General features: G+C 34.2%; 1 protein-coding gene across 1 annotated transcript in view; it reads right to left on the bottom strand.

Annotated features, from left to right (window-relative positions):
- Window positions 1-293: 293 nt before the first annotated feature.
- The window catches only part of LOC136822005 (uncharacterized), a 59,870-nt gene continuing 48,654 nt past the window's right edge, over window positions 294-11,509 (bottom strand). Inside the window, exons 2-6 of the mRNA XM_067078224.1 lie at window positions 11,306-11,435; window positions 9,503-9,629; window positions 6,670-6,699; window positions 6,282-6,339; window positions 294-1,353 (exon numbers count right to left, since the gene is read on the bottom strand). Of these exons, the coding sequence (XP_066934325.1) occupies window positions 1,288-1,353; window positions 6,282-6,339; window positions 6,670-6,699; window positions 9,503-9,629; window positions 11,306-11,378 (354 nt within the window). The 5' untranslated portion in view covers window positions 11,379-11,435 and the 3' untranslated portion in view covers window positions 294-1,287. The remainder of the gene's footprint in view (window positions 1,354-6,281; window positions 6,340-6,669; window positions 6,700-9,502; window positions 9,630-11,305; window positions 11,436-11,509) is intronic.

Raw genomic sequence — 11,509 nt, 5'->3', positions numbered from 1 at the left:
TTTCACGTTCACGCAAGTTTTTTCAATTCTACGTGAATTCACGCATTTTTTTCTCCAATTTTCACGCATTCACGCAACCGAAAATGACCATTCACGCATTCACGCAAACCGCTGGGGGCCGTTAGTGGATGCTAGCAACCTACGTGAGTGAAAATTGCTGACATCCTCTAGCAAAACAAACGCATTCTCGTTATAGGTCAAGTTGATTGATTAATCATATATACTATACTAAACTGTGGTTTTGCAGAGGTCTTCTGACCACGATTTGAATGAATCCTTTCTGTCGAACGTGATTACTTGAATTCTCAATGGTACAAATTTTCTTGTTTAAACGGACCACTCATAAGCCTGCAACTGAGAACGCCTGTTGTAAGCGTAAAGGGATAATCAGGTGGTTTGGGATATTTGGCATGAGCAAAGCTTCAAAATATTTTTGCCTAAATATTTCCCAAAGTGTTTGACTTTTAGTAAAAAACATAGAACTTCAACTTAAGAACCCGTGTAAGTACCCATTTTCAGAAATTTTAAATTGTGATATCTCGATTTTAGAATATAGTTAGAGAAAAATACTTGGCGATTTCACTCAAAACCACGGAGGAAACCGTGGCAAACCAGGCAAAAAATCTCAAACCATCTGATTATCCCTTTAAAAAGTTTATGTATAGAAGAAAAAATTGGAAATAATTGTACTCGATAAAATCTACATCTAAAAATACTTACAAAATAAAAACAAATTGATTTTTTGGTCAAAATTCAAAAAAAACTAAAAATAAAAAGATTTTGATTTTTCAAAAAAAAAATATTAGTAATTTCACCCGTTCAAAAAAATAATGACCAAACTAATTTACATAATGTACAAGAAATTGAGAAATAAGAAAGATCTTTCGGTATTGAGACTATCAAAGTAACTCGAGTTTTTAATTTTTGCACTATGAAATAGAAAAAAAATTAACTAGGGAGAACAATTTAAAGTCATTAATTTGTTGCAATAAAAGGATTAACCTGGCTCGAATGGCTTGAACAAATCTCGATTTAGGCCACGAATATGCCTATATAGCTGAAATTGCTGAAATGGTAGACATCGTTTCGTAGCTGTATTTAATATCAAAAACTGCATGAATCCGGTCGTAACATTTAATTTAATACCGAAATGACAATCTTCTAAGTTCCTCTTTGGAACCAGAGAATGGAATCTATAGAGTTAATCCAGCGCTCGTTTTATTGGTATACCAAAGAAGAGATTTTACCAGGGTGATCTTCTAATACGGATGGTTAAAATACCGTTCGTCACCTGTATGTTGTATTAATATGTTTCTCATCTACGTATTCGTTGCTTCCCCTGAAATCTTTGCCCTAAAATTGAAAGTATATATGGTGAACATCAGAGATCTGACCTCAAGGAGAGCAAGTGTTGAAAATACTAAATAAAATAAAAATGAAACATAAAAAAGGAGTCACACAAACACAAACCCCAAAAACCACTCAAAAACCCAACAAAGATGTAATGCAATCTGGAGTCCCCGACTTGCGACAGGCGCAGCGGCTTTAAACATGTTTTGAGGAGTCTAGATGTATAAAATCTTCAATTGGGTTGGTGTAATTTAAAATGCACGATCTAACGATTTATGATTCACGATGCGCGATCCATGCATAAAGTATGCTAATTAGGCGAGACTAATTTAATTTGTTGTTCTACGGGCCCGATCGACCCTATTTTTGCTAAAATCAAAAAATAATAACATTGAATTTCCACTACAATATATTTTAAGCAATAGTTATTTGTAAGAATCAAATTTGAATAATGTTAATTCAAGCAATTGAAAAATTTAGAAAATCAAGCATTCCATACACTAAAATTTTATCATGATTTCACCGAAGAAAGAAAAAGTGAATTTTTTGAACCAGATATTTTTTGGATCGGTACTTTAACAACCCTGATAAATGAAAAATTTATTTTACCGACCGACCGACCCATATTTTGCTAACGATCTGCCCGTAGAACAACAAATTAAATTGGTCTCGCCTTATTCTTCATAATTATCATAAAACTTAAACTATATAACATAATTCTAAAACAATGACATAATACCGGGTGCAGCAGAAAAAACTTTGGACGTTTGGCGAGCCACTGAGGCCGAACAAAGTCTTGTTTAGACTCAAAACCACTTTTATTAGAAAGAGGACATGCTAACTTAAATTTTGCGGTATAACTTTTTAAGTTTGGTCAAGTAGTTGTCAAGTTATAAGCTTTTGAAGTCAAAATTCACTTTTCGAAAAGTGTAAAAAACACGTAAAAAAAGGTGTATTAAATTTATGCAAATAATAAAAAAATAGCTCAGTATTTGACTTATTTTAAACGACTTTTACGACATAATTAATTGTTAAAATACTTTTAAAAGCAGTTTTCGTTTACAACATAGTCAGTTTTTAGTAAATAGTCAGTTTTTAGAAATATTTGAAAAAAATTCTTATCGAAAACGCTTAAAAATGCTTAATTTAATACCCTTTTATTACGTGTTTTTCACACTTTTCGAAAAGTGAATTTTAACTTCAAAAGCTTATAACTTGACAACTACTTGACCAAACTTAAAAAGTTATACCGCAAAATTTAAGTTAGCATGTCCTCTTTCTAATAAAAGTGGTTTTGAGTCTAAACAAGACTTTGTTCGGCCTCAGTGGCTCGCCAAACGTCCAAAGTTTTTTCTGCTGCACCCGGTATTTTCTCGCTTTTGTTTACCACTGTAAATTAATGCAACAAAAAAGAAATAAGCAATGGAAATACTACGTAAGCTTAAGGAAATTCCCCACTTTTCAAGGTCTTAAGGGCTCTGACCATAGTCCAAAAATTGATTTTGGTATTTGAACATAAAAGTTATATTTCAGGTTCCTTAACACTTTTAACAAAGAATTGCCTTTATAAATTGCTTTTTAATCGAATCCCTTAGCCCTTTAACTGCCCGCCGACATGAGCATTTTCGATTTCTTTGCCCATGTCGGGATTTGCCGACATGAGCATTTTCGATTTCTTTGCCCATGTCGGGATTTGCCGACATCGGCGCTTTCCATTCCTTTGCCCAAAAATTTAACACTTCTACAAAGATTTTGTATTAGATGGTTTGAAATGAAAAAAGATAATAGTTAAAAGCTTTTCTATGTTGAAAAATAACTATTCAACAATGTTCAACTCAAAATTATAGTCCTTGGCTGATACTTCATATATTATTCAGAAAATGAAGTCAAAATCGCTACCTTTTGACCATGTCGGCAAATGCCGACATCGGGCAAATAGGTCGAACCTTCTTTTTTTCCCGTGGCAAATAGGTCGAACTTTTTTTTTTCCCGCGGCAAATAGGTCGAACCTTAAAAAAAACGACGGGCAGTTAAAGGGTTAAGAGTGATTAAGAATTTAATTGCAAAAATGACGTTATGAACTTTAAAAAGATGTTAATAATATGTTGCATCACCCTCTTTTACAAAAAGTGCTTAGTTTTAATGGGTAATTAACTTTTTTGTTTCAAAATTTCTTTACACTGTCCGCAAAGAATTGAACTATTTTAAATTTTGCGGAAAATCTTTCTAAAAAGATGTGTCAAAAGTTATGACTGTTTTTTTAAGCAAAATCCAGATGAAAAATTGATGAAAAACCACTATTTTGAAGATTTCGAGACAAAGAAGCATTTACAAAAAATTTCCGCAAAAATTTTTATTGTTCGGTAAAAGATACACCATCTACTGCGAAAATTTTTTCAAAATGTTTCTTCTTCGCCGAAACTAAGCTCTTCAAAGTTGAAATACTCTTCCTCGCAAAAGTCTTCATTTTCTTCTTCATCAAATTTTTTCAATGCAATTTTTGAACTTTCAGATTCAGGAATAATTTGTCTAACAGAAAATGTATAACATGCCATATTTTTGTTGGTTACATCAGTCAGAAAACACGCTTTAAACACGGCAATTATGAAAAATTCACTATGGTCAGAGCCCTTAAGTAAAATTTTACGTCCATGTGAAAAAAGCTTAATATTATTGGCGAACAATATGTTTTGCGCACTGTAATGTACGAATCAAAAAACAGGTGCTTTATTATGAGAAAGAATTTTCTTTCGGTAACCAACTCCAGGCCGGTCTCCACTTGCGCGCGCTGCGATCGCACTTTTTGGGTTCAATCCTTTTTGCTTGGAAAAAAGATTACGTCATAAAAATGTAGCGCGCGCTTGTAAAAAAGTTGAACACATTTCAACTTTTTTCAACCGTTACGTCAGATCGCGCCAATGGAGTTGCTTCATTTTTCTTTTGACCAATAGCGTGGAAGCTTTGCTCGAAAAAGTGTGATCGAAGCTAACCTCCAAGCAGTTCTTCGTGCTCCACGCAATCCACGCATGCGCTCTAAAGGGAATGGTTCTGCAAGAAGACCTGCGAAGGTTCTCGGGTTTTCTTTGATGGCCGACACTCTGAAATTTCAGAGTATTTTTCACGATTCAATCGCGGCATTCGCATAAAATCTATCGATTTGCTCGGGCCGTCTTTGATGAGTGGGCTAAAGAAAACCGATTCTACTGCGACCGTGGCTTTCTTGCTCCGAACCAAATCCAAGATGGACCCTGAAATTCACGTTTTGGCTCTTGGCCAATGTTTTGATTTTTTTATGGATTTTGAGACTTATGAAGGAAAATTCAATGTTTCAAATGTTGTTTATTCATTTTAGTGTAGCTCTGACATACACCCACAGAAGTGGCTGCTCATACTTATTGACCTAAAAGCTTTGAAAGACCGTTTTGAAAGTTGTATTAATTGTACACTGATTTTGCTTGGATGTTTTCTCATTTTTGTTCAAGATGAAGGCTCAAACACCAACCAAATTATTACAGGTATGTTCTCTTATGTAATGATTACTTTTCTCTTGCTATCTGCTTGATTATTAGGAGGAATGAAGCATTTTATCAGAATAATTATAACTTAACGTGTGCGAAATGTCTGTCAGGCATTCAACCGACAAAAAATTGATTCAAACACCAAGAGGTTGACTAGTTTAGGCTCTATATGTATTGTTGGATATTTGAATACTCTATTTGGATAGAATATTGGTGAAATTTTATGTTTGTTGAGCTTTTTTAAGCGGTTTCGATGATCAGTTTTTTGGGTTGCATACTTTTTGCAATCAGACTTCAAAAACCTTTCATGAGAACTGTTCAATAGATTTGGATGATAACCAAATACCAACTCTAAGTTCTGTAAAATATTTTTTTGCTTGAAAAGGTTTTAAAACTCCAAATTAAATGATACTGTTTATGATTTTGTAGCCATGATATGTTCAGGTGCTCAAAGGGCATTCCAGCAGCAAAAAAGTTAGTATTTTTGACAGGTGAAGATTCAGATTGTTCCATGTACAATTGTGTTATCATGTCATTATCTGTTATCATCTGAAAAAATTCTTGGAAAATATTCAATATTTCAAAAGATACAGAGGTTTTTGCTACTTAGTTCTTACAAAAAATTGTTTCCTATAAAATGATAAATAAATCTTGAAAACTGCGGGCCAATCGGATACCGGTATCTGGTCACGTGTCATAGTTTTTCCCAGACCCCGCCGAACGCGGTTTTGTAAAATTCCGCTGAATAAACTTTTCAGATCATCATATGCCTTAGCAATGGTGATCGGTTATGAGATTAGATCGAAGCGCGCGCAAGTGATGGCCGGCCTTTAGTTTCAATCCTTTTTGCTTGGAAAAAAGATTACGTCATAAAAATGTAGCGCACTCTCGAAGAAAAATTTGAGAACATTTTCATTGTCATTTTCAACCGTTACGTCAGATCGCGCCAACGGAGTTGCTTCATTTTTCTTTCGATTTATTTTATAGCGTGCCAGGAAAGCCTCCGGAGTTATATGATTGTTATAGGAGTGTTTTATATATGGTATAAGAACAAAAAATTTTTCTTTTGACCAATAGCTTGGAAGCTTTGCTCGAAAAAGTGCAATCGAAGTGCGCGCAAGTGAAGACCGGCCTTTAGGATGGATATGAGCTCGTATCTCGACCATAAATCATTAAGCTCTGGTTTAGACGATCCGCTTTTCGACCTAACTTAATCTTATTGTGAATTAAAATGGACACAAAGTTTGCTGTCTAAAGTCAATGCTTTTGACGTCAACGCAATGACATTTTCAATCTTTTTCAAGTAGTATTTTAACTGCCAACTTTTTACCTTCTTTTTGCCCACTCTACAATTAGAATAAACAGGGCAAAAAGTCAACCGAGCTAAAAACAACAGAACAATAAGAATAATACCTCCATAATCTTCTTGTCCAACATTTCAAAGAAATCTAATTGTGATTGGCTGTACGGGCTAGAAGTGTGAAAAGAAATCAGAAAGACTTAGTGACGAATGAATAAAGGCCATTTCGCTGAAAATTGACGGGTTTTATTTTAGCAATAAAAGTTTATTTCTAAATTAAACGAGAATTTAATTTTGAAAGTCACCTATTCAAGCCTGATGAAAGCATGATTTCGATAGAAATTGAATTGTAGGTGAACCCATACAGTTGAGTTACAAACTTTCACATGGGATGGGTCGGCCAAAGGTGTATTCACTTGCCAAGTGAATCGTAGTGACACGGTGGGTATCAGACACGGGCCTCCCTACGTGATATTAAAATAGATATAAAAAGTCCCTTACGCATTCTTCGAATTTCCTCTAGCAGATTTCCTATAAAATAAAAAAATAACAAGCGATACTTTTATGGACCTACCTGGTTATCAAACTAATCAGTGAACATTGAAACAATGAAACACATAAGACATAACTGGTCAAAATACAAAAAAATAAAGAAAATGAAAGCATATCTATTGAGAGAAACTATCAACACTATTGAAAAAGATTTTTGAAAAAGAAATAAAAAAGCTATTAAGCGCTTTTCTTTATAAAAACCACTATCAGAAAAATGCACAGCTTAATAAATAAGGTTTCCAGAAAACTCAAACTGTCGCACTCTACCGTGACATTTTCTTCTGTTAGAAAAAATAATAATAAAAAAACAATTTGGCTAATAACATTGATAAATGCTCATAAATAGTGATTCTTATAGATAAAGATTCGTTTTTCAGCCAAAAAAAATGATAAGTGTTTACAGAAAACTCAAATCATTACCCTCCACCGTGACATTTTCATCGTAAAAAAAACTAATAAAAATAATAATAATAATATGGCTAAGAACATTGACGTATTCTTATTAAAAGTGGTTCTTATAGATAAAAATGCGATTTTTGAGCCAAAAAATCTGCTTGAGCCATCCTGTAACTATGATTGTACCCTACTTTCATGCTAAAAATCAGAAAAAATTAATGATCCAATTTTTCACAAAGTCCAAAAAACCCGTTTTTAAGCCGTTTTTTGGCCCAAATTTGCCCAAAAAATTTTTTTCTCGCAAATCGGGCTCCGTCACATTCGACGGTTTATGGTCATGCATCTTTGTGCCAAAAATCAGAAAAAACTAATGAGCCAATCTCGAGAAAAGCTGGTAACACACTAACTAACTAACGAACATGGGTTAATTTATAGGACCTCCACCCCACCGGGGTAGGTCCAAAAAAAGATTGTTGCTGTCGATGTAAACTCAGGACAAAGCTAAGTTTTTATCACAGATATCATTTTTTACACACTAGATAGGGTAACTACTGATCATTGACTTCCCGTGGAAGTGTGCCCAATGTTGAAGTCGACTAGACCACCGTGTTGTTTTCTGTTTTATCTCGGATTTTTGAATATTCGAACATTCGAATCGCGCTGTTTACGAACAGAATTGAAGAGAGATGGCTTTAAAACTGGACACGCTTCCTTTTATACGGGAAGCCCGATTTAGTCAAGTAGTTAGAGATCAGTGGTTCCGATATAAAGGCTGGTTTCTACTTTCGCGCAACATGAGCGAAAACTTTTTGACGTTTTTGTAAGGTCATTGGTCGGTTGAAAAATGAAGCAATTCCATTGGTCGAAATTGAAGTAATGGATACAAAAAGTAGAACTTCCTTCAACTTTTTTTTTGTTCGCGCGAAACTTTTTTAAGACGTAATCTTTTCTTCAGGTAAGAAAAAAACTATCGCCCATTTCACGCGAAAGTGGATACCAGCTTTAAGACGAAGCCATTATATATTGGTAAGAAATTACTTAAGTACTAGAGCCGAACAACAGAATAGCTCCATTTTTTCTCAGAGCGATATAGAACCATAACTGATATTCTTGATGCTAAGAATTCAACTGTAAGAAGACAAGCATAATGCATATTGGACCTACCTAATGACAAATATAGAATGGAAATAGAAAAGGACGTAAAATAAGAAACGCATAGGGACTGAAAAATGGTCATGACATGACAAATGGTCATCAAAATTCGACAAAATTACGATAAATAGTTTATTAGCTATAAAGTGTCAATAGTTTTCAGGCAAGTGTAGGCAAAATTCAAAAAAAGATTTATAAAAGAAATGTATGATATTTTGAGTTGCAATGATCCATTGTTTCAATTAATTTGTTACAAACTATAACTACATAATAATTTTTGTTTCATACGGCAAAAACAAGTTCCTCCGGCTTCAAAAATCAGTTTTATTGACAATTGAATCACGCTTGATGGTGGGCACTGTTATCAACAATGTTTTTGTTTGAGAAAACCAAGATAGAATACGAAAAAATTCAATGAAAATCTGCAAAACCAATTTTCTTCGAAAAATTGGACTCGGTCATATTTTAGGTGTTGCTAATTTACATCTTTAAGCAATGATGAAATCTCAAGAAAATGCCAAAAAAACGGTCATTCCGGCACATTTCCGGCATTTTTGGCCGGAAATTTTTTTTCTTCAAATATCAGTCTCCGTCACATTTTAGGTATTGCCATTTTGCATTAGTGTGCAAAATTTTATGAAAAAATATAAAACACAGCTCGAGAAATTCAAGAGAAACCGTTTTTCCGCCGATTCTCGGCTGTTGCGGCGATTTTTAGAAAGTTCCAGCTCCTAAAATCAGTTTTATTGACAATTGAATCATGCTTGATGGTGGGCATTGTTATCAATAATGTTTTTGTGTGGAAAAACATAGAAATATAAAGAAGAAATCCAATGAAAATCTGTAAAAACGGTTTTATATTTTTTTTCTCGAAAATCGGGCTCCGTCACATTTTGCGCATTACCATTTTACATCATTGTGCAAAAAATCAAGTTACTTTAAAGGACCTCCGAGGTGGGTCCAAAAAAACTAGCGAATCATATATGCTATCATGAATCAATAAATATCTCAATTCGCTCAAATCTATGAAAGCGGGTGTTAGTAGCTATATATCGTTCCTCGGGTAAGAGATTAAGAGAAACCGAATTGACGTTAAAACAATTACAAATAACCATAAGATGGCTTATTGCGGCGAGAACTAATTGCGGCGAATTGACTAAAGTTTTAATATCCGAAAATGCTGACAAAAAAAGAAAATGAGTTTCTTTAATGAATGAATTTAACTGAATGATACCTTCCAAGTTCTTTTAAGTCTTTCTGCATAAACATTTTCCCATTTGGTGTTTTGCCACCATTGAAAGGTTTCATATTACGTTGAGAATTCATATTACCATTGTCATCTGCATACTCTGAACCAAGATCTAATGAAAACAAATCGCAACAAAAATTGAAGAACATTATAACCCAAGAAACACATTAAAGGGATAATCAGATGGTTTGAGATATTTAAATTAAAGAAACCTTCTGTTGTCCTTAGTAAAACCTCAAAGTATTTTCCAAAATCGAGATATCAAAATTTGAAATTTTTGACAATGGGTTCTTACACGGTTCTTACGTTGAAATTCTATTGTTTTCATCCTAAAGCTTTTTTCACATGCACGTAAAATTTTACTTAAAAGACCTTGAAGGGTGGGGAATTTCCCTAAGCTTACGTAGTGTTTTAAGGCCTTATGTAGAGTTTGCTTACGTTCAAAAAGTTTTGAACGGAAGGAAAAGTCACGTAAGACCCTTTTAATTAACAAATACTCTACATAATGTCGAGGAAATTCCCAAAAGACACCCTTACGAACGATTTTCCGTAAGTTCTTAAGTAAAACTTTACGTACATGTGAAAAAAGCTTAAAGGCCAAAAACTTCAAACTTAAATATCCGTGAGATTTTGCTCAGGACAATAGAAGGATCCCATATGCGAAATATCACAAACCATTTGATTATCCCTTTAATATTAGTGCTACAGGCAACTCCCTCTTATTTCAATCTCTATTATTCGAATCTTTCTGTAATTCGAACTAAAACATTGGGTCCCACTCATCTGGAATATCATATAAAGCACTCTACGTAATCCAAATCTTTCTAAGTTTGTCCCTTGAAGATCGAATTAAAGATGATCAACTGTAGCTTGCACTTCTACCTGAGCCCAACGGGCAATTACCTTTCAACGAAACAAGGTTTTAGACAGGTCAGCAAAACAGTTGGGACTTTTTTTCCTGTGAGGAAATATCTAACTATGCTAAGAGGCTGATATTGGGGCATTCTATCTGAAAAAGACCGTGGGTACGTACGTAATCTGGCAAAATTTAGATATTTATCCGGTTCTGCCCAAGCCTATACTAGACGTCACCAGCTTTTTTCTACGTAATTAACGTAACGCACTTTTTTGACGTCACTTTAAACGTTCGAAGCAAGTTTGCAGTAGCAAAGAAACGAATATGCGTCAAAACACTTGAAAGGCTTCTATTTTTCCAAAATCGTCAAAGTGGAACTAACTAAGAAACGAGATGAGAAATCCCGGTTTTTAGTGAGGTGCTCGCTAGTTCTACCCCGAAAATTTGTACAGTCGCAGACTCCCGATTATTCGAACCTGCGCTTATTCGAATAATTCGGTTATTCGAAGTGAGTTGGTGTCCCCCTTTGATCTCTCACCCAACTAAGACAAAAATACTCTCGGTTATTTGAACTTCAATTATTCGACCTTTCGGATATTCGAAGTAAATTCTTATCCCAGTTGGATCTTTGAATAACCAGGGGTCTACTGTAATTCGATCTTCAAGGGGCCAGAGATCTCTCGATAAAAAGAAAAATTTCAAAAAATTAGCTAGAGTTGGTAAAACTACAAGATTACAAAACTTTATATCTAAAACAGTAACGTAGACAGGAGGGGCGCAAAAATCTGTTAACATTATGAATAGATAATTACTGTGTCATAAAAATCTTCTCTCCCACACAAATTTTGCGCCCCTACTGTCTACGTTACTGTTAAAATTTGGAATAAAAATGGATAATATTGGATAATGAAAAGAAGTAGACTCAGAATTACCTTTGATGATGGATTTTTCACCTACGTCATCAGAAACTGAATTATTCAAGGGTTTGGTGGACCTGCATCCCATTACAACAACAAGTAATACAGTGATGGAATGACGAAGCAAACATTACTCATTCTCAATCTGAAAAAAGAAAAAAAAAAAAGGATTTTCATCATACACGTTTTTGTAAATATAAGAACAAACTATATAAGAAC

This window comes from Clytia hemisphaerica, unplaced genomic scaffold (assembly GCF_902728285.1).
Source record: "Clytia hemisphaerica strain Z4C2 unplaced genomic scaffold, Clytia hemisphaerica genome assembly, whole genome shotgun sequence".
Lineage (NCBI taxonomy): Eukaryota > Metazoa > Cnidaria > Hydrozoa > Leptothecata > Clytiidae > Clytia > Clytia hemisphaerica.
This window is presented reverse-complemented; position numbering and strand designations above follow the sequence as displayed.